The following is a 20,895-nucleotide window of genomic DNA, read 5'->3' on the forward strand; positions in this document are numbered from 1 at the left end:
GAGGAAGAAAAGAGGAGGAGATGGGGAAGGGGAAGAAGGAGAAGGAGAAGGAGGAGGAGAGGGAGAGAGAGGGAGCGGGAGGAGAAGAAAAGAGGAGAGGGAGAGAGAGGAGAAGAGAGGAGAAGGAGAGGGAGAAGAGAGGAGAAGGAAAAGAAGGAGAAGGAGGAGAAGGAGAAGAGGGCCAGGAGCCGCTGGCAGCCAGGCACGCCCGGCGTGTTTAGTCTAGCAGAGCGAGGGCGGAGGCGGCGGCTGCGGTCGGCACATTTGTCCTTGGGAGCGCGCGGGACCAGCGCCGAGCGGGGGAAACGAGGCTCGTGGCCAAATCTGTTGGCTGCGTGAAGACCGGAGCGAGGTCTGTCCCCGGCCTGACGCGCGGGAGGATAAGCCGCCTGGCCGCAGGATTTCCTCTCCTTTGAGGCCATGTGCCCCCGCCGCTCGCTGAAGCCTTTTTTTTTGTGCGCGCGTCTGAAAAAGGAGCCTGGACTTCCACGTCGTCTCGCTCCTAACCCCTGCGCTGGGAGGGCTGAGCCCCCTCCAGCATCAAATTCCAATTCTGAGGTCAAAAATGGGGGCAAGCAGGGCCCTGGGGACACCGGGGGAGAGCTGGGGGAGCCAGCACGCGACACCCAGCACCCAGCCGCTGCCCTACGCGGGCAGCCCACAGATTTTCGGGTGATTTCGTCGTCGCCACGCACAGTTTGCCTCGGGAGAGGCTCCCCAGGGTGCTTCCCCGGGTCTTGCCACCCAGCAAGGACTTCTCGGCGTGCCGTGAGCGGGGCAGGGCAGTGACCATCACCCCTGCTCCCCTTTTCCCCTGAAAACCCAGGGGAGCCGCAGGGTGACTCAGGGAGCTGTGCCCTTGCCCAGCGCCCGCCTGTCGCGCCGGGAGGGCAGCCGGTGCCTGCCATAAAACCCCTGGCTCGCGTCCTGCCCGGCCTCGGCGGCAAAAAGAGGAACTGTGAGCGAGAAGAGGATTTTGACAAAGCCACAAGCTTCCTCACGGGGGCTCCGGGGCACAGCCAGGTGCCCGGGCTTTATCCGCTTCCCCGTATCGCAGCCCGCCAACCCCGCCTGCGTTTAGGGTGCCCTGCCCAGGAAACAACTCACACAAGACAAGCAGAAGGCTGTCACAAATTTAATTGTACTTGGCAATCGAAACTGTACAAGACATTTACAGAGAACCACACGGCTTCGCGTCTATGTACACCTTCCTCCCACCTCCCGCGCCACTGCCCCGAGGGACAGGGACCCCGGGTGGCGCGGGATCGCTGTCCTCGCCCCGCCACCCTCGGCCGCGGTGCGGGAACGACCCTTTGGCTTCGCTCAGCGCCGGTACCGCTTCGTTTCCCACAACGCTTCGCAGCACAGGTTCCCAGCTGGCTTCTCACACGAATTCTTTGGCCTGCTAGAAGGCGGCAGTGTCGCCGTTACGAGTATATACAGTTCTCTCTCTTCCCTCCTCAACTCCTCCGCCACAGACGTTTCCTCTTCTCTACCTTTCTACCACATGCAATATCCTCTTGGCTGCTTCCAGCCCGGCCTCCCCCCCACGGAAGGCATTTCATTTTCAACAAACAGTAACTACAAAAGCTACTTTCACTCCCTTGCTATTCCCTTCTACAGCTGCTGCTCTTCTTCCCTCCCCAAACCCTTTGCAACGTGCCTACAAAACCTTCCTACACCCCGTACGACGCCGTTCTCTTTCAGGAGTCCAGAGCTCGGCGCCGCGCGCACGCGGGCGCCTCCGAACGAGAAGGATCGAGTACTCGAAAGGAAATGCCAAGTCTGAAAGACTGAAGGTGACGAAAATACAAAATGTAAAAAAAAAAAAAACGAACAACCAACCAACCAAACGAGAAAGAAAACCAAAAAAAAACCCCAAACAACCAAAAACGGCTAATAAAAAAAAAAAAAGAATTAAATATGCGGCAGGTTACTTGAGTGAAAATGAGGAATGTACAAGGAACACACCGGGATGAAAGATTCCAGCGGGTCAATTGAGGACCTGTTGAACCTGGGGTCTGATTTTTTCTCTTGTTTTTTTTTTTTAAAAAAAGGATGGGAAGTCACATGGGTGATGATAACCAGACACTGCAGGACATGGGCTATTTGAGACAAAAAGAAAATGGGACTTGAGCTTTCGAGCCCGTTTTAAAAGGGCTCCTGCAGCGCGGATCCGAACTGTTCGGCTGCCGCGGGACGCCACCAGGCTCGTGGTGACGGCACCACCGCCTGCTGTAGGGTTTACCATTTCCCAGCCTCAATCACCACGTGGCAATCTTTCAGAAACCGAGGTGTGCTCTTCAAAAAAAAAAACAAAACAAATCTGCCGGAAGCAGTCGAAACCACGAGGGCTTCTGAATCCCAGCCTACGAGCGTAAGGACAGGGTCAGAGTGGTTGCTTTAGGAAAAACAGACTCCAGTTCAACAGTGTTAACTGCATACCAGTAGCTGCCTTACAACATAAAAAAAAAAAGACACTTCTGTTCAGAAGAGCAAATCCAATCACGCTGACAGGACAAGAGAAATGTACACGTTATTTATAAATAAACAGTCTTCCGCCGTGGTGTCACCGGGCTCCTCTTTACACTAGCGTTTCTTTCCGCTTGCTGCTCAGCTGCTTCTCCCTCGTTTTCCTGTGCCCCGCGAGCGTTCGGTGCGTTTTCACGCCCTTGGCTTCCTCCGAGTCCAGGACGGAGCCGCACTCGGCCGCGCTCTCGTCCAGCTCCATCTCCGTTACGCCGGACACGGCGGACTGCCTCCTCTGGGCTTTGACGTTGGGCACGGAGGGGTTGTTCTCCTCCGACTCTTCGCTGAGCTCCGGCAGCTCCGGCAGCTCCGCGGCGGCTGCAGTCCGCTGGAAGGGGGCGATGGCGGTTCGGATGCAGTTGACCCACTGCTGCTTGTGGAAGATGTCGTTGGCCTGCAGCGTGTGGGACTGGCCCGGGGAAGGGTCTTGGAAACGAACTCGGAAGATATTTTTAGCTGAAGGTAAACATAGGAAAAAGCAGATCAGTTCCTAGCTCAGTATTTAGAGATTCCAGCACGAGGCAAGCGGCCCTGCCTGACCTGCTCTGCTTCGGGGAAAGCGTTCAAAATCCCACAAACATTCTGCCCCAAAAAGCCCAGCCCGGTCGCACTGAAATAGATGTTTTCTAATTTTAGCTCCGACTGCAAGGCGCCGTATGAAAGTTTATGGGCACCAGCTATAACACTGCAAGGCCCAGCAGCGAGCCTCAAGGTGGACGCAGACGTGTCACATGCCTGCTGCGCGCTGGGATCATCCCGATGGGGATCTCCTGCTCCCCTCACCAAGTGATCCCCAGGCAGGTGACGGGGTCGGGCCGTACCTTTATCCGAATTGCCAAAAGCTCCTCGGAAGGATCCTCCCATTTTCACGTCGCCGTCCTGCAGGTCTTCGAGGAGCAGCTCCTGGACGGGGATCGGCTGCCGGTACACTTGGTAGGACTGACGCTCGTTGCGAGTCACTGGCCGGGTTAAAACCAGGATGTCTTGGAAGAGGAAGACGTAGAGTTTCTGAAAGGGAAAAGATATCCGAGTATGAGCAAGGTGTTGTGCTCCATGCAAAGCAGTTCCACGCCCTCTGGAATTCAAGGCCATGTTGGCTCACGTCTCACGCCCACAACAATTGCTGGTTACGGTAACTTAGGACCCCGACGGCGGTGGCATATACAACACTTCCATCATCAGCTTTATTATTTTGTGACCCTTAAGAATTGATTTCTGATTTGCAGAAGGCAAGGAGAGGATAATTAGAAGCGGGTTGTTTTCTGACTACGCAAAATGCTCCGTGTGTCCTGCAGCGTAATGACTGAATTAAACAAAAAAAAACTCAAAACAACCAAAAAATAAAATAAAGAACACAAAGATCTGGTGTTTTTAAGCTGAGGTTACTACTGTAAGCCAGGACAAAAGGCAGCAAAGCCTGGAGTACGGCAGGGTCTTTCAGTGCTGCTGCAGCAGGAGATAAACTCCTGGCAGTTCACCTCGAAGCCAAACAGGCTCTTGCAGGAACTCTTTTGTTTGGAAGAGCTGCGCGCCAGCCCTCACAATGGGGAATGTCAGAGCACCTGAAAGTAAACAGGCAGCAGGAAATCCCTTTTGATGGAGTGCTAGGGCACAGAGCACACTTTCTAAGGTAATTTTGTGCTAATTATTTTTCAGCTCCTGGAGGCCAATTGTAAAACTGTCAGCAGGAAACTTTCCCTTACAGCCTGCAATCAGCCTGCCATCAGGTCCTTTTTCCTCTGCTTTTTGAAACGTAGGCAATTGTCTAGGCTGACCCTAAGGATGGAAGGGCTCCTGGTCCTGCTATGACAAGGAGTTTCAAACTGCCTTTAAGGGAAGGTTTTCAAACCTGAGAATTAATTACCATGACCACGAGGGACTTACATGCCCGTTTTTATTCTTCAGCTCCCCGTGGCACAGCAGAGCTTTGCTTCCTTCGATTCTCGGGTCCTTCTGCTTCTCATCCAGGTACTCCAGCTTGTCGATGTAGTACTGGCACTCCGACTCCCCCTTCTTCAAGTTGATGTCAGAGAGGACTCCTTGGATTATAGATATCTAAAAAAAATAAAGCATTTACAAACGATTAAATAGGGACCTCTGCTCGCACATCTCGTAGTTCTTTAAATCCTCCCCATGATGGAGTCCATGTGGACCGACTGCCATTTGCTTTCACGAGGGGTTACAGTCACAGATTTATGTCCTCTGCGAAAGCCACCCCACAAAACCACTGAGGGTTTAAGAAAGCTTTCTGGAGCTCCAGAATGACACGGTTCTGTCAGAACAGTGCTCGTGAAATCACTGTGACTTACGGCTTCTTCCAGGATCTGGATATCAGGATGGTCTTTGGGAGTGTGCCTCAGGATCTCTTTCAGGAGCAGCGGGTATTTGACCAGCCGACTTCGAGGAATGTCCAAAAAGCTCCAAAGGTCCAGCTTGCGGCTGAAAGGAGACTCGAGGCAGCGCTGAAGGAAGTCCTGCACTCTCCGGTCCTGCTTCTTCTGATCCAGAAGTGCTTTGGCTGCCAGCTGATTGCTACAGTAACCTTTGTAGGCATGGAGTCTTGGTAACTGCAGGAGGAGAAGAATAATGTTGAGGAGTCAAATTCCATGCAGGAAGACCAAATCACATTAACATGTCAAGCTCGGGGAGTTCTACTTCCCTCACTGAGATATCTGGGCCCAATAAAAAAGCTAAGAGATTATCCTCTATGTGTAGCTAGTGTTTTGTGAGGAGAACAAGGGCGTCCTACATTCAGTGCCTTTGAAGTTCGGATGTTTGAGATTAACAGCAACAGCACTACTGAGATCACATCAGTTGCTAACAGTCCGGACAATGTAGCCATTTCCAACATAAATCAGTAAGTAATTGCAGTCGCACTAGCGTAAGTCTCCCAGATGAAATTGTGGCCCATTACAGCTGACAGAGTCCCATTGTTTCAAGGGCAGTCAGGATTTCCGCTTCAATCTTTCACTCAGGGCCACAAAAGCCCGCAGCTTTTCAGCTTCTAGCTTTAAATGTTCTTGAAGCTCATAATCATTTTCAGCCTGCTGTCCGCGAGTTATGTACTCACCCATTTCACGAGAATGGGCCCAATCTGCTCCACTGTTCCATCTGGTTTTGTTGCTTCTCCTAAACTTGCCAACAAGTCTGGAATTGAAACGCAGAATTAGAAACTGCCACAACGCCCCAGTAAATTATTCTCACGTGAGAAAGCACCGAGTGCAACTTCTACTCAACGTATTATGCGAACGTGATCCGGTTGTTCTTACCTTCATGCAGAGGAATGTAAGAATCCAGGTCCCCAAATATGTGGGTGAGTTCCTCCTCGGACATGATGGAGAGTTTCAGCATAGGATCGTGATAAGCCTGTCAAAGAAAGTCAGTATTAAAATGCATTCGGATCTCCCACAGCTAAAAGCTGACAGTATAAACCTGGGGGATGTATCAAATGCAGGACAGATTTGAAGGGAAGCCGATAGAAACAGTAACATCGATTTGGGAGGATGGTACAACATCGCATCAACAACTCCATGAAGGCATCAAGGCCGAAAAAGGAGAAGGGCTTTCCTGTCTGAACTCTTCTCCTGTGGGAGAGGAATTCCCCAACTAGCTGCGCAGGACTGCAAAGCGGAATCGTTTTAGGGCAGAGTTTGTTGCACCCAAAGCAGCACCGGTAGCAGTGCAGCACTGCCCGCTTCATCTTTCCAGGAGAGTTTCCAAAAGGTGGATTCTGGGCCTGACAAAGCCGATGTGTAATGTTTGCAGGGGGTAAGTAAACTTAATTATCTGCAGTGCGATTACCGACTGCCGGAAAAAAAAAAAGCCACTCACCTTTCTGGCAAGCTTCAGGTCTTCAATGAGGTCCTGCTCTCCTCTGGACATTTCATAGATTGCCTGTGAGGAGGGAGATAAAAGCATTGAGTCGTTTTTAATCCCTGTTTTCCTCTGACAGAGCCTTTCAGCTCACATAATGTACATCCTGTCTCTTCGGCCTGAAAAAGAGCCTGGTTTTGCCATCTGACTCGCTTTCTGCCACCTGGGCACGACAACCCCGAGTAAATCTGCTGGCTTTCCCAGCTTGGAGAAAGCTCCGTTACTTACAACTGTGTGAAAGCTCTGACGCTCACTCACAAGCCAAATTAAATATTAGCACCTTTTAAATCACTGCTTTTACACAGGCAAGCACGAAAAAAACAAAACCCAGAGAACCGCAGAGGTCAAATCCCAGGCGTCTTTAGTCAGCTTCTGTGTTGTCATGAGAAGATTTGTCTAAGAAGTGCAGGGAAAAGGCAAGCCAAGGCCTCGCTGTTTGGCTTTCCACCAATTGTCGAGAGCTCGAAGAGAAAGACAGCTGGCTTTTACAAGGAACCCGACTTTGGGTCTGCTGCAAAGCAACCAGCGTGGCTGCGTCTCAAATTTCAGAAGTGCTGAGCACCCCCGTGGAAAGTTTGGCATCTCTGAAGGGTCGAACTGGGGAGACGAGCTCCCTAGTGACTCGAGAGAGAGCAGCCTACCTTTTCCCATGCCTGGCACCGAAATAAATCTCGTGGTTTCGAAATGAAGGTGCACAAGGAAGGCACAACCACCCACAGATGCTCACTACTCCTTTTTCCCACCGAGGAAATGGACCAAGAAACAGCTGCCTCTGCCAGTCCTGTTGTTTAACAGACTTTCTTACCTCCTGGCGCTTGATTTCTTTGGTGCTCAGGGATTCTTTCATGTTGACGTCTAGCATCTCAGACCAGAGGACGCTGTTTCTTCTTTTGGGAGGGGTGGGAGCAGCGGATCTGCTACATGACTTCTGGGCACAGCCAGGGGATTTGCTGTCGCTGCGAAGGGCGAAGGACTACAGGGATTAAAGAAAAAAAAAAAAGGAAAAAAAAGAGAGTTAAAAGAGCCTCCAGTTCAGAAGTGCAGAAGTATTACCCACACCCCTCCCAGCCCTTCATCCTCCTCTGCTGCACAGGGCAGGAAAACACACCCAGACACTTTTCCTCAGATAAAGGAACACTTGAATCAAGCTGCTGAGAAGGGCCCAAGGGCCCTGAGACTGGCGATCTTTTCCATGTGCCTCTCTGCACCGGGGCAGCAGCAACGCATGGGAGGGGAACAGGGAGATAAAGCTTGGGTCTATTTCCAAGGTATGAGGAAGTAAATAAACGAGGATCATTACTGCTTATAATGGGGTTAGTCAGACGCCAGTCGAACTTTGCTCTCGTGATCTGCGGTGGTATTGCAAGAGGCAGAGCAGCGATCGCACCTGGCCACACGCGGTTCCTTAGGCAACACGTCCCTGACATCATCGCTGATCAGCAAGGTCAGCTCGCTTCTAGCGAGACACGAGCTCCAACACACATATCTCAAGCGCTGCAACGGTTTACCAACACCATTCTCCTTATCTCAAGTTTATTTTTGCTTCCCTCCCTAAGCCCTCAACAACCTCGAGAGCCGCCTCTGAACTCCTGAACCCTTCTTCACCCCCAAGCAAGCTTTCTGGCCTTGCGTGAATCCTACAGCAGCTTTTCAAAAGCTGCCTGGAAATCCCAGTGCCTGTTCCCCCCCCCCCCCCCCTACAGCCAGTACCGTCCCACACGTCCCCAGAGGACTAAAAACCTCTGCTTTTTACCTGTATTGTCTGCCCAAAGCGCCGAACTGCACCATTTCTTACAGGAGAGATCAAGTTCGCCAAGGACGTGACCCGTGCTAAAGGCCGAACCCGTTTATTGCTTGGCTCCTGTAAATAAAGCAGAGAACAAATTGTACTGGCTGGGACTCCAACTTCGTTTCTCAAAAGCTGTCCAGGCAGGTTTAAAAAGCATGAACACCCTTCAGGAATGGGAAACACTGCAGAGAAAGCGTTTTGAAGTAGCCATTCATCTCGAATGGAAAGCAGGGGCTGTAAATATTTGCCTGAACTTTAGGGCTACAAATAAAACTGCTAAAACGCTGCCCAGCGTAGCAGAGGCAAGATAACCCCCACGTCAGAATTCAGAACTGGGCTCAAACAGAGACCGTTAGGGCTGGAACAGAAATAGACCGAAGCACTCTGCTGCTCTACAGGGCAGGCGACTCATCCAAAGGTGGAGCTGCGATCTGCTTCTCCCTTTTATCGTGTTTTCCTTTGTCGAAAGAACGCGTTTTTCCATTTTAATTTGATTTTGGAGAGAAAAGTAGCAGTCGGAGCCTCAGCAGCTCTTCTGACAAATGGCAAATGACCACATGCTGAACATTCCTGCGAGGGCTACGCACACTCGAAGCAGATGAAGTTTAAAACCTTCGGTTTTACCAAGCTTCCTCCCCCTCCTGCTCCGCTCCCCCCCCCCCGGCAACTCATCGTAATTTTTCTTCTGCGTGTTTAGATGTGAAAGGCAGAGCTTCTGCTTTTCTACGCCACTAATCCACGCCGGCAGCCCAGAGCATTTTCAAGGCTGCCTTGACCCAAAGGCTGCCAAAAACGAGGAGGTGTCCCAAGGAAACCTACCGCTGCTCGAGCCCTGGTCGGTTTTTAACATCATGCTGACAACCCTACGGGTTTTGGGTCAGGATATCGGGCCCAGGGCACCTTCCTGGTGCTCCTAAGCATCTGGTAGACAGCGGTGTGACTCATCAGCACAAGGAAGTTGCTTCGTTAGGATAAGTTGATGGAAGCTTTCATCTTTTTTGGTCTCTATCTCCCTAGAAACTTCCCCAAAATTTCATTACAGGCGTTTTTTGGTTAATTACAATTAAGTTTCTCCGCTGGTGTAGTATCAAAGGCTAAAAGGTGAAGGCTTGTTGAGGCCAAACTCTTCAGCATCTCCATTTCCAGCCTGCAGCACTGATGTGACAGAAGTTGAAAAGGGGAACAGGAACCCGCCGAGAGAGCCGGGTTCCAGTTAGGACTGAGGAAGCCGGAGAGCTGCGTACGCAGGATCTGTTCCAGCAACTCGACCCGAGGAGCCTGAGAGTGGCGTTAGGCAGCAGAGGACTGAGCTCACGCGGAATTAAGCCCTCAAAGTCACAGGGAGAAGCATGAAACGCGACGATTTATGGCTGGTGCAGAGCACAAAGACCTCTCGGCAGCGCACAAAGGGTGCTTGAGGCTGCGCTCGAAACGTTTGGGGAATCTCAGGACTATGGAGGCGCTGCGGGGAAGGGGAAAGTTCCGAGAGGGCACCCTTGAGCGTGGCCCCCCGGCCCTCGGTGGGTTTAGGCACAGCACGGAGGACGCTGCAGGCACTTGTCCCCTCTGCCAGCCTCGAGCCGTCGCTCGCGGGGGATGTTGGTTGGGAAAGGCTCATCCAGCGGGCTGGATACGCAGGCAGTGCTCAGGGAACGAGGAAACTTTAATTACTTGCAGACGTTTCTGGCCGGAGCGCAAGGATAGGTAACTCAGTTCTGTGAAGCCACGTATCCGTGTACCGGGAGGAAGGGACGCGAGCCAAGAGCTTAAGAAGCTACAGGAATGTGAGCAGAAAACATCCAGGCGTGAGCCACGCACAGCTCGGGCAAGGCCAGGGATATAAATAGCACGGAAAGGGAAAACACGACGCCGAGAATTAACAGTAAGGAACCTCGGTGCTTTAGGATGCTCGTCCGGCATTTCGCAGCCTGCCGTTGAAGGGTCAGCTCGGCAGCCTGGCCAGAAATGAGATACAGGGACACGGCGTCTACGGCAAGGGACACGTGTGGATGCCTTCCCTGCACGTCTGCGACACATGCACGAGGTCTCGTGGCAGGCATTCCTGCCTCTGCTCGGGCCGGGCGGCACAAAGGGGCTCCTTGTCCCTGCGGGATCGGAAATCGGCACCTTTTGGAAGAGCAGCTGGTAGGCACCAAGGCTGGGAGCAAAAAGCTCTGCTCTCGTGGAGCTCTGCAGAGGGAGGGATTTCGCAGATCGCCAAGACCCGAGCGTTTTCCGTCCATGCCCTGCGCCTCCTCGGGGTGTTTGGCCAACAGAAAGACCTCCTCCGCTTATGGTCAAACTCAGCCACGCTGTAAGCTGAGCCTCGGCGCAGTTCACGCTAGGGATAACTTTGGCTCAGTCTTTTTTTTTTAGTCCTGTACTCGCAGACAATGATGGGACTGTCTCCACGCTGTATTCCTTACAGGAGCCTGGATTAGAACGCAGTCTGCAACGTTTCCGTGACCAGTTAGCAGCGGTGTAAGCGTTCCAGCGCCCCCCAATTAAAACCCCGGGGAGTTCACTCTCCTTCTTCCCTTCACATATTTTTCTCCCCCCCGGGGGACTCTTTATTATAAATGAATATAAATATGTGGGGAACATCCACAAAAGAGGTAAATCTTTGTCTCAGTGCCTCGGCTAGAAGGAGAGGCTACCACGCTTCAGGGGCTTCTCCTTTAAGCACAGGTAATTCACGTTGCGGAGGCATTGCGTCTCGGAAGAAAACCACCCTACTTTTGAGCAAAGCAGTTTTTTCCCCTAGCAGCACGCACGCACGCAACCTTTCCCCCGCGCTGGGTAATAATTAGTGGGTTTTACAGGGCTCATTTAGCAGAGGACAATGCTCGCCGTGCCAGCCCCGTCCCAGCGCGTTACGAATTCGGTGACAAATCGACAAACCGCGCGCAGCCGAACTTGGGTTAATTAAAGCAGGTATGCAGGAGGAGGTTTTAAGTCCCCAACTCGAATATTCCTTGCCAGAGATCATCGCCGCCTGACTGTCTTTAAGATCCACGTGAAAGCTGGGCAAAGCTCGCCTCTGTCCTGGACACCTTTGCCTGCGATCGATGCGAATCCCCCAGCTCCAGCTTGGCACCTCGGGGCGAGATCCCCGCCCTCCGCCTTTCCCAAACTCAGGGGGCTGCTCGCCACGATGGGAGCATTCGGCCCCAAAATCTGGGGGCTCCTGACACCAAACGAGTACCCGGCACCGCCAGGAAGATTGCTCAGGGGGCATCGCTCGAGCCCTGACCCGCAGCTTCACACCCGATGCCCAGCACACCGGTTATACCGTACCAAACACATCGATTTTAAGAATTAGAGGCGGTTTATTCATATTTGTAAGACCTGCCTTAGTTTACTTCTCTCCCAGCACCTGTTTTCCCCTTTGCAGGAGAAGCTTGCCCAAAAGGGACCGTTCTAAAGGCGAGGCTTTAAGGTGGGGGTTATGTGTGCAGTGTGCTGGCCCCAGAGCTGCCTGGAGTTCCCTTCCCCTTGTCCCTGAGCGGGGCAATAACGCCCTGCCCAGTACCACTGATCCTTGCCTGACTGCTGAACTTTGCCTCCCGTCCCTGCAGGAGACGTGCGATAGCCTCCCCGAACTCAATTACCCTCTCTGCACAACAACATGGTATCAAACCAACTCTCTAGATATATAAAAAAAAAGCCACCAACACTTCAGCTTTGGCTCGAGGTCCTAATAAGGCAAAATCCTGGCAGCGGGAGGAGACGGCGCATGGAGAGAGCCCCCCGGAGCAGCCCCGCTTCGCCCCCCCCCCCCAATCCTCCTGCGGGAGCCTTTACCAAAAAGTTAAATTTCTTTTTTAATTTAAATCACAGCCTGCACCTCAAGGCGGGTCCGGACAGCACCTAACTCCTCGCCGTCCCCAAACCCACCTCTTTTACCCCCCAAATCCCCCCCCCCAGACCCCAAAACCCAGCTCCCCAGCCCCTCTTTTCCCCCTCGTTCCTCATCTGCGGCTCACCTCCTGCTCCCTGAAGGCCTGGTTCTGGGCGTCGATCACCCGGATCGTCCTCTTGACGGGCAGCAGCCCCCCGAGCTCGCCGGGCGCCACCATCGCCCCGCGCCCCCCGCCGCCCCCCGCCGCTCTGCGCCTGCCGCCGCGCCGCTCCCCGACCTCACCGCCGGGGGCGTGGCCACGGCCACGGCCACGCCCCCATTCCGTAGCCCCGCCCACTCCCCCTCAGGAGCTCGCCCCTCCCACCCCCCCTCAGGAGCTCGCCCCTCCCACCTCGATCCCTCTCCCTGCCTTTTTTCTCCTAAAATCCTTAAAAAACGCCCCAAAACGGGAGCTGGGGAGGCTTTGCTTTAAAGGGGGGCAGTCTGTGAGGGGCGAGGGGAGTGTTCCTCGCGTTTTGTGACAGAAAGTGGTTTGGAAAACACACATTTTTTTTCCCCCATTTTATTTTTTTTACTGTTTGGGTTAAAAAGAGGCAAATTAAAATGCGTGTTTTGGTTTGGGGCTATTTCCCCTCTTTTTCTCTGCTGGCACTTGTGATTCTGAGGCCCAGCCGCCCCACAGGCCTGGTGGTGGGACGCACTTCTCCTCACGGTCTCTCTGGTTGCCGCCACAGGCGCGCGAGGCGCTTGCCGCCACCAACTGTGGTATTTTTTTAACCAGCCTCGGCCCTCCCTGTTCAAAAACCCCAATTCTTGTCCAGACCTGCGCTTTTAAGTCTGTTCTCGGCTTCCAAAGCTGTGCTGGCAGGGGCAGAGCCGCTCCCCTTCTCCTCCCAGGGGTGCCTGCCCCAGCAAGCCCGGCCGTGGACGCAGCGGGGCTTGTAGGGTTTGTTTGTTTGTTCAGTCCTATTATTCCTGGCACCAACACAAACCTCTGAAGTAAAAAGGTCTCCTGTGCTGGTGGAAACACCCCCGAGTTTGTTTGGTGGCAGAAGGGTGGCTGCAGGGCTGCCTGGCCGTGCTCTCCCACCTTCTTCGTGGAAGAAGGCTTGCGCCCCGTCAGCCCCAGTCGTGCCGTCCTCTCCCCCGGCCCGTTTTGGTTTGATTTTGGCCCTGTTTGTGTCTTTTGGGTGGAAAGCTTGGAAATCCAGGTATTTGAACCTCGGTTGGGGGTCAGGGTTTACAACATTCTCAGAAACTTGAGGTCCTTCAGGTGGGGGGAGCCTGGTCAGCCAAGTCACCTTCCTTCCCGCTAGTCAACTGGTTTTAAGACAACAACTGACCAACGGGACCGTGGCTCTGGAAAACCCATCCCTGAGTTTGATCGGGGGGTTGTGGACATCTAAGTGCCTGTTTCTCCTCTAACGTAAGGAGAAAGGTTTGATAAATGTGCCCTAAAGGGCCATGAGTTGGAAAAGGGGAACAATTCTCGACCCTGACATCTCCCTGTCCTGAGATGGGGATGCGCAGAGCCAACTAAAAATAGGACGTGAACAATTGGGACCCGGGAGGGAAGGCGTGAAGAGCCACACGCACACACAAGGGAGGCTCTTGAACGAGCCTTGTTAGGACCAGAACGTGATGTCCTGTGTCTCGGAGCACTTCGTGCCATCCAAAGTGTTTTCTGTGACGTAGGAGTTAAATAATTGTCCCTCTCCTTGCAGAGCCCTCGGGGAAGGGACGATTCACCGCGGGGAGATCCCTGTTTGTGCCGTGACACCTGCTGAGGCTGCCTAATTCGCCGTGATGCAAGCCTGCTGAAGTCATGGAGAGGGAACTGAAGGTTCCAGCCTGACACACCGGGGCTCCCCGCCTGCTCCTCCAGCACGTGCGATGGGTACGTGTCCTGCGCAGCCGATGGGTAGATCAAGCACTGTTTCGAGGTAAAATCCACCTGCGCGGTGGAGATGCGCACGTGCGGGTAGTTGATGACCCACACGCAGCGCCGAGCACACGAAGGGAATAAATCTGGAGAAGCCTGAAGATGGCAAGGGTGGGAGGTGGGCAAACACCACGCTGGTGGGCAAACCATCCGGAAGGAGGTGTAGTACTTGGGAATCCTCTGATGAAAGCCAAAACGAATGGAAAAAGAAAGGAAACTTGTTCCTCATGCAGCAGAAGCCACCGTGCCCGACTTCTGGAGTTGTACCCTACACACTCCACGCCACAATCCCAGCTTCCCTCTACCTGCCAGCATCTCCCTCTGCGTTCCCAGTGCCCCCTCACCCCTCTGCCCTGGCCCTGGCTGCCTTTGTGCCATCCCCAACCCCTCTGGGCCGCTGGGCAGGGTCCGGCCCACACCAGGGCTCCGAAGCTCCGAGAATGCCGCCCGGCCGGTCTCTGCACGGAGAGATGGTAACAGACCAGTTCTTCCTGCTCTCCTGCCAGTGGTATTAATAGCATTCCTCCCCTACACTCAGACGTGGATTTTCACTTCTAGGAGTGAAATACCTCGGTGACTCCAATCCTCCTGGCGCGTTAGGGAGCCAGGAGGAGTTCGAGTGACAGTCACCCAGCACTCATTGTTCGATGCTTGCTTTTAGTTTGGGTTTTTATTTCCATGGAGAAGGGTGGACTGGTGTTACACCGAGCTGCTTGCCTGACGTCCTGGGCAGCTTCGTACCTGCGTCATTCTTTGCTCCTGTGTGTTATTCCGGGTAGGACTGCTGCTAAACAGAAGTGCTCTCAGGGGGACTGACATGTCATTTTGTTATTTCAGCCCCAAAGCATCATCAAATACATTCTAGATGAACAAACGAGGAATTCCTAAGAAAACATGCATCTGAATTCCGGTCTGCAATTCCAGACCGCGCTAAGTTTTCGCAGTTAAAAATACTCAGTTGCTTAAACAACACGTGGCATCTGGGAAGTGCCAGGGGTTGCCAAGCATGGCGTGCAGACCACTCGGGGCAGCAGGAATGTCACCCCCGCAGCCGAACGTGTCCTCTAGCACCCGTGTCCTGGGCAGCCAGCGTTCACAACCTGCTATCCTGTCTCTTCTCTTGGCAACACTCAAGCAAATCACATGTGAGAATAGCGGGCAGACACAGTTAATATAAAATCCTTGCAGGCCTGGAATGTGATTTTCAGCCTAGGTTCAGTGGAAGAGTCCTTCCAGCACCCTCCATGTCCTCACATTTTTAGGTTACGCAGCCCCAGCCGTCAGCCAGGGCACTTGGGGTTGCTTTAGTTTATATCTGACCCTGCAAGAAGGATGTTTGCTGCTGCAGAGAGGAGCCAGAGACAAAAGATCTCGCTTCTGCCACTGGCTGCGAAGGAAAAGACCCGAGCTGGTGCACCACGGCAGCCTGGAGGCAGGGGGGTATTCCTCAGCGGGCACTTTTCCCAGCTTTCACAGGTCCCGGATGCCTCCAACGTGACTGACATCTGGATTCAATTTCTTCAAAGAAAAAACCTGCGACATTTTAATCCCTTTGGCGGCTTGAAGTCTCGGGGAAAACGAAAAGCATCCATCACATCCATAGCGTATTCCTTTTCATTGTTGTGCTTGTGCGTTTTGAAACCCTGCTCACTAGGAACTGAAATCCGACAGAAAACCAACTTTCCAGCTATTCCTAATGCGTTCTATCTAGCGTAACATGCTCAAGGTCTGGAATGAGGAGGATCTCCCGTCCATTTTCATGCAGTCAGCCCCCCGCTGCTGTACACAACGTTGTTTACCGTCCGTGAGCTGTGTTTAACATTCCACTCCCAGATATTTATATTCGGAGCCAAATTCAGAGCAGTCTTCTGGAAAATGAACAAAAGTGGGCTATGACCCATCAAGAGACTATTGGGTCATCTGAAAAGTTTATGAGCCGGTCTGGAATCCAGCATTTATTTTGGATGGCGGGAGGTCGCTATAATTAGCTGCCATTCAACTCCATCATACGGTTACAAGTGGAAAAAACGACAACCCGCACTGCCGATGAACGTTGACTGAAACAGAACCTCCAACGTTTTGCAGAGCTCAGGAGGAAGAGTCACCGCAACCATCCCCGAGCTGAAAGCTTGGGCGCTCGGGCCAGGAAAGAGATTTCCGTCTTATGAATACGAACGCAGCACCAGAAAGCACGGACCGTCCGAGCTCGTGGTATTATTACACACAACGTCTGCCCTAAAAACAGAGAAACGGCACGAGGGGCTCCAGTTGACTTCAGCCCCCAACCTGCTCGCGTGCCAACTGTTGTTTTTCGGTTGCGCGGTGCAGCCAATGCCAGCGCTTCTCGTTTTGATCAAAGCCTGTTTCCAAAGACAAATTTGTAACTTATGCACGGGCACGTCCTCGCATGAATCAGAGCCGCCAATAAAACTGCCATAAAAGTCCTCTGGAGTGGTTATATCTTCGGGAGGGGGAAGGGAAGAGGGCGGGACTGTTTTGGTTGTTTCTTTAGAGCTGGTGGATATCTATTCTAAAAGCAGACGTTACGGCGGCAGTTTCTCGCATTATTTAGTCGTGTTCTTTACGCTGTGTTATCCCTGCCTCTCGCCAAGCTGCTTCTGTGGACTCTGACCACGGAAAGACATTTGCTGATGTTGGTTTTGAGTGATCTGGACCAGCAAGAATGCAGACACACGGGGATTCTCTCTCCCCCTTCCTCTTTTCTTCCAAGTCATTTTCTGCTGTAAAAATATTCGGGTTTTATCTGCTTTCCCTGGAAAGCTTGTCGCTCTCAGCGTTAGCGTCACAGTCTCTCTCTGCTGCCAACACGAGCACAACTCCAGGGCTTGTTTGGGCTGGACTCCCCTCGCAGCCAGGCTGAGTAATATTCACAGAGCTGGTCCCTGAAGGTGAGTAAGGCTTGGAGAGGACACAGCAGGGAGGTTCATAAAAGGGTCTTCACTAAGACTTCACTTCCTCTGTGGAATCCCTCTGCCTAAAGCCTTACACAGACAACCCATGACCAGCAGAAAACATCATCCAGACAAGACGTGATTCTCACATATTACTCAGCTTGGCTTCATTTTGCCTCTGGTAAAATACGCTATCGCATCCGTGTATTCCCTGTCATGTTCTGAGAAGTATTCATCCAGTTGCTAGCAAACAGCAAGATGCACACGCCTTCAAAACACACAGGGCTGCTTCCTCCCCTGAATCATTTCACACCTTACGTAACCGTGGGTAACGTGCAATCAGTCTGTACGCGATCAATTAACAAAAAGTCGCTCCTAAACCCACCTGAAATGCAAAAGTAACTCTCGGTATTGAAGCATCGAGATCTGCTTAGCAAATTCCTGTCTTCAAGTTCTTGTTTGTGTTCTTGCACAGCAATTCACTTTCCGTTCTTTCTCACCCGGCCAATTATCAGTAGCCCACGTTGTAGCGTGGCTCCAGAAATCATGTGGGGAGAAAATACCTCGTTTTCCCCCAAAAGGAGGGGGGCAATGTTTTGGCACATGAGAAGGGGCGGCTCCGTGCTGAAGGAAGTGGATGCTGTAACTGCGGTCTCAGGTTGTAACTTCCCACACGTATCTTGACAATGTTTGGAGGGTTTTTAGGCTGCATGTCAAGGAAGAAGCTTGACAGGCCTAAGAGATCTGGTTTGTTTTTGAGCAGGACTCTGGCGGGCAAGGAGGAGGTTAACAAACCAAAACAAACAAGCACGGCCTGGGCACTGCGGGCCGTCGGGGCTGGCGCGATCTCCCCTGCCATTTTGCATACCGTCCTCCCGGCATGCGGAACGATGAGCTAGGATATGCAAGGTTTAAACATCGGGAAAGGCCTGCTCGGCCTTTTCAGAAAGACAGGTACATGCCCAAATGAAATGGAACTCTCCCCTAGCTTTATTTTAAAAACATACATTGGGCAGGACACCGGGTTTGGATACCACGGTGCCTGCTCCCTACACAGGTCTTCACAGGATCACCGTCTACACGGTGGCTTTGTCAGCACAAGTATGTCTGATAGGAGCGTGAACGCGGCGTGCTGGCAAAACTCCCCTGTTACTACAAGCGTGGCGACAAAGCAGCAGCTCGGCAGCTCGGCTATATTTGCTGCGGGAGATAGCGGAGCTGAAATAAGAGCTACGTGGTGGAGTTTGACACTTAATACTGACAAACTCTGAAAACCAGTTCCCCTCTGTAAGACGGGGATAAACAATGTATGACCTAACCTACACATAACGGTCTTAAATTATCTCGGAATTCCCTTGAGACCTTGTTTTGCTGATGAAACAGATACATCCATGTCTAATGGGGCTAAATTTTAGCTCGTTGATTCACCCTCATCCAATCTAGACAGAGCAAAATATAATCTCTGCAGCCTAAGTGCGTGATGAGACTCTGAAGTGTTGGTGACATGTTATGAAAATGTGACTATAAATAGTTGATTGCATTGTTTTTATTTTTTATTTTTTAATAACCTTGAGGGTTGTTATCAAAAAGCCTGCAAATTACAACCCAATCAGTACTGTTGATGTCTTTCAACAAGGCTGCTAGGGCACGTTTGGTGGGTGTGCCTCACTCTCAAATATCCCAGAGAGCCTGACCCTTTCAAAAGAACAAGGTAAAAAGTCAGCTTAAACAAAAGCTGCAGTCTGAACTTTGACTGTATTGCCTAGGGATTTCCCTTTTTCCTTGGAAGATTCCAGTTAAAACTCTTGAAAAGCGGGTAAACACGTTACTGTCGATATTTCAGTTTTGCCTTAGAAGTGATTGCTTTGTGGGAGAAACCCTAATTCACGCAATTTTGTTCAACACCCAACTTAGCCCGATCAAAAAGAAGAGAAAAAGAAAAGAAAATCCTCTTCCCTGAGGGCAGCTTTCCTAGCTGTACCACTCCCATCTGCATCAGAAAAACCAGAAAGCCCTCAGAAACAAGCCCCACAACACAGTCAGCGCGGAGGCATCAGCACCGCTGTGTCACCCAGCCCTCGGCAGATAACCCTTTTTGCTCTTTTTCCCTCCCCTACTAGGAAATCACAGGGATGGCCTTATCTGGAGCAGGAGATCTAGTTTAGAGAGGTCGAAGCCCAGAGTCAGCCTGCTGGACAGGACAATCAGCGACGGCAAGCATCCAGCAGTAGCCAGGCTAAGCGAGGCTCGGAAATAATGCACAAACGCAGAGTGCGTGGTAACAAACAGAGGATGCGGTGGTCATTGGGTCAAACAGGAAATTCCCCACTAGCAAATTACTTTTAAACCCAGCCTAATAAACTGCAAAAGCCACTTGTTAGCTCTCAACTCAATAGCTACTTCCTAGGGGAAAAAAAAAACCAAACAATTTATCTCGTTCTCCTCTTCAGAGAAGTGTCTGACAGCGAGAACTTCGGGGCAGTTGGAGAGCGGGAGGCAGATTCCCGTTCAGAAAACCTCGCTCGTATCTTTTCCCAAGATACAGCTCTGCAACTCCCCACCCTCAGTTTCTAAGTCCCTTTAATCCACAGCCTTAAGAACAATTTACCACCCAGCCTGTCCAGCTTGTTTGCAAAACAATGAAGTGCATTTGCAGGGGGCTTTGCACGGTTTTGCTCCCCGTGGCTCGAAAATGCTTACATTTTCTGCTCAGTGCAGGTTACGCGCCTTCATTTCACACAGCACCACAACTGCGGCGCATTTAGGATTCCGATGATTAAACCAGGGGCTCACAAGCAGCGTTATGGATATCCCAAGCAGGACTCAGCCCACCCCAGAGGTGTATCCGAGAGCAAACACAGCTGCACGCGGGCGGCTCCGTGCTGCTGACGGGGAAATGCAAACACACAAAGTACGCCGTTCCCCTGGGTAAGCCACCGCAGCTCACCGAGGGGACGCTTGCACAATACCGTAGAGCAAAATGTTTTCATTACCTTGAAGTCAAGGCTGCAGAGACTGACCACATCATCGTCCTTCTCTCGGCGCTTCCTTTTCTGTAAGAAACGGAACCAAGTTATTGCCGTGCACTTGATTTGCAACCTGAAAGAAGGCTGTTTTTATATCAAGTGGTCCGGAGACATTTTTTTAACTGTATTCCAGCAAATAACTCAAAAAATCTCAAGGTTGGCAATAAATACAAACCCGAGTTTACGCTGTTTTGAGGTTTGTCATGTAATCATAGCTACATGCTACGTTTGTTTCTCTGCCCTCCCATAATTGTGACGAGTAACGTCTGAAGTAGGAAACCTCGGTAAGAAGGCAGAACGTGGCAGGTAACCACTGTGCGGCGATTCGAGGTTCGTTTAGCCCGTGATGGTTTCTCAGGTCAGCAATCCAGCACTACAGCTGGGCTTTTTGAGGGAGTTAGGTACCAAGGGGATCAATAGGACTTCGTGTCTCTAAGGGGCCACCAGCAGATACCATATTTAATTCTCATCATGTTTGATCCCAGCCTGGCTGGCATTCGTGAGTGAGGGCTCCACAGATTTCCCCCGGAGGCGGTGCCAGCAGAAAGCAGTTTTGCACTGGGTTGAACAGCCGTACGCACGCATGTGAGGGCACTTCGGTCACGTATTTAATCACCTGTGGAAGTGGTCAGCAGCGGCTGAGGCATCCCTGCTAGGAAGGCAAGAGGCTCAAAGAATACACGTGTTTGTGGAGGAAAGATGAGGCTTTTTGAGGCAGCTCTCAGCTATTTTCCTTTCCGAAGAAGAGCAAAAGTCAGTGGAACAATGATCTGCATGGAGCTTCCTGATACCTCCCACTGTCTCTGCGCTAGCTGGGCTTCTACGTTATTTTTGCATTACCCAGATAATGGAAAACTAAGCGCAGACTCATCCTGTTAGCCAGTACCAGCCTGGAAAAAACCACGGGTCACGAGCATAAATTGGTCACCCATGAAACAAGCACTCGATGTTCATCCTGTGCC

General features: G+C 51.9%; 1 protein-coding gene across 3 annotated transcripts in view; it reads right to left on the bottom strand.

Moving 5' to 3' along the window:
- Positions 1–1,884: 1,884 nt before the first annotated feature.
- Positions 1,885–20,895, bottom strand: part of NET1 (neuroepithelial cell transforming 1) — a 47,370-nt gene continuing 28,359 nt past the window's right edge. Inside the window, exons 3-12 of one of the 3 annotated variants that reach the window (XM_035309989.1) lie at positions 19,901–19,960; positions 8,156–8,263; positions 7,208–7,375; positions 6,361–6,423; positions 5,799–5,895; positions 5,600–5,676; positions 4,839–5,096; positions 4,414–4,584; positions 3,351–3,537; positions 1,885–2,985 (exon numbers count right to left, since the gene is read on the bottom strand). In XM_035309989.1, the coding sequence (XP_035165880.1) occupies positions 2,585–2,985; positions 3,351–3,537; positions 4,414–4,584; positions 4,839–5,096; positions 5,600–5,676; positions 5,799–5,895; positions 6,361–6,423; positions 7,208–7,375; positions 8,156–8,263; positions 19,901–19,960 (1,590 nt within the window). In that variant the 3' untranslated portion in view covers positions 1,885–2,584. Of the gene's footprint in view, positions 2,986–3,350; positions 3,538–4,413; positions 4,585–4,838; positions 5,097–5,599; positions 5,677–5,798; positions 5,896–6,360; positions 6,424–7,207; positions 7,376–8,155; positions 8,264–12,177; positions 12,323–19,900; positions 19,961–20,895 lie in introns of those variants that run through there. The other 2 variants (XM_035309996.1, XM_035310007.1) reach the window with 2 other exon arrangements.

The sequence above is a fragment of the Oxyura jamaicensis genome, chromosome 1 (assembly GCF_011077185.1).
Source record: "Oxyura jamaicensis isolate SHBP4307 breed ruddy duck chromosome 1, BPBGC_Ojam_1.0, whole genome shotgun sequence".
Taxonomy (NCBI): Eukaryota; Metazoa; Chordata; class Aves; order Anseriformes; family Anatidae; genus Oxyura; species Oxyura jamaicensis.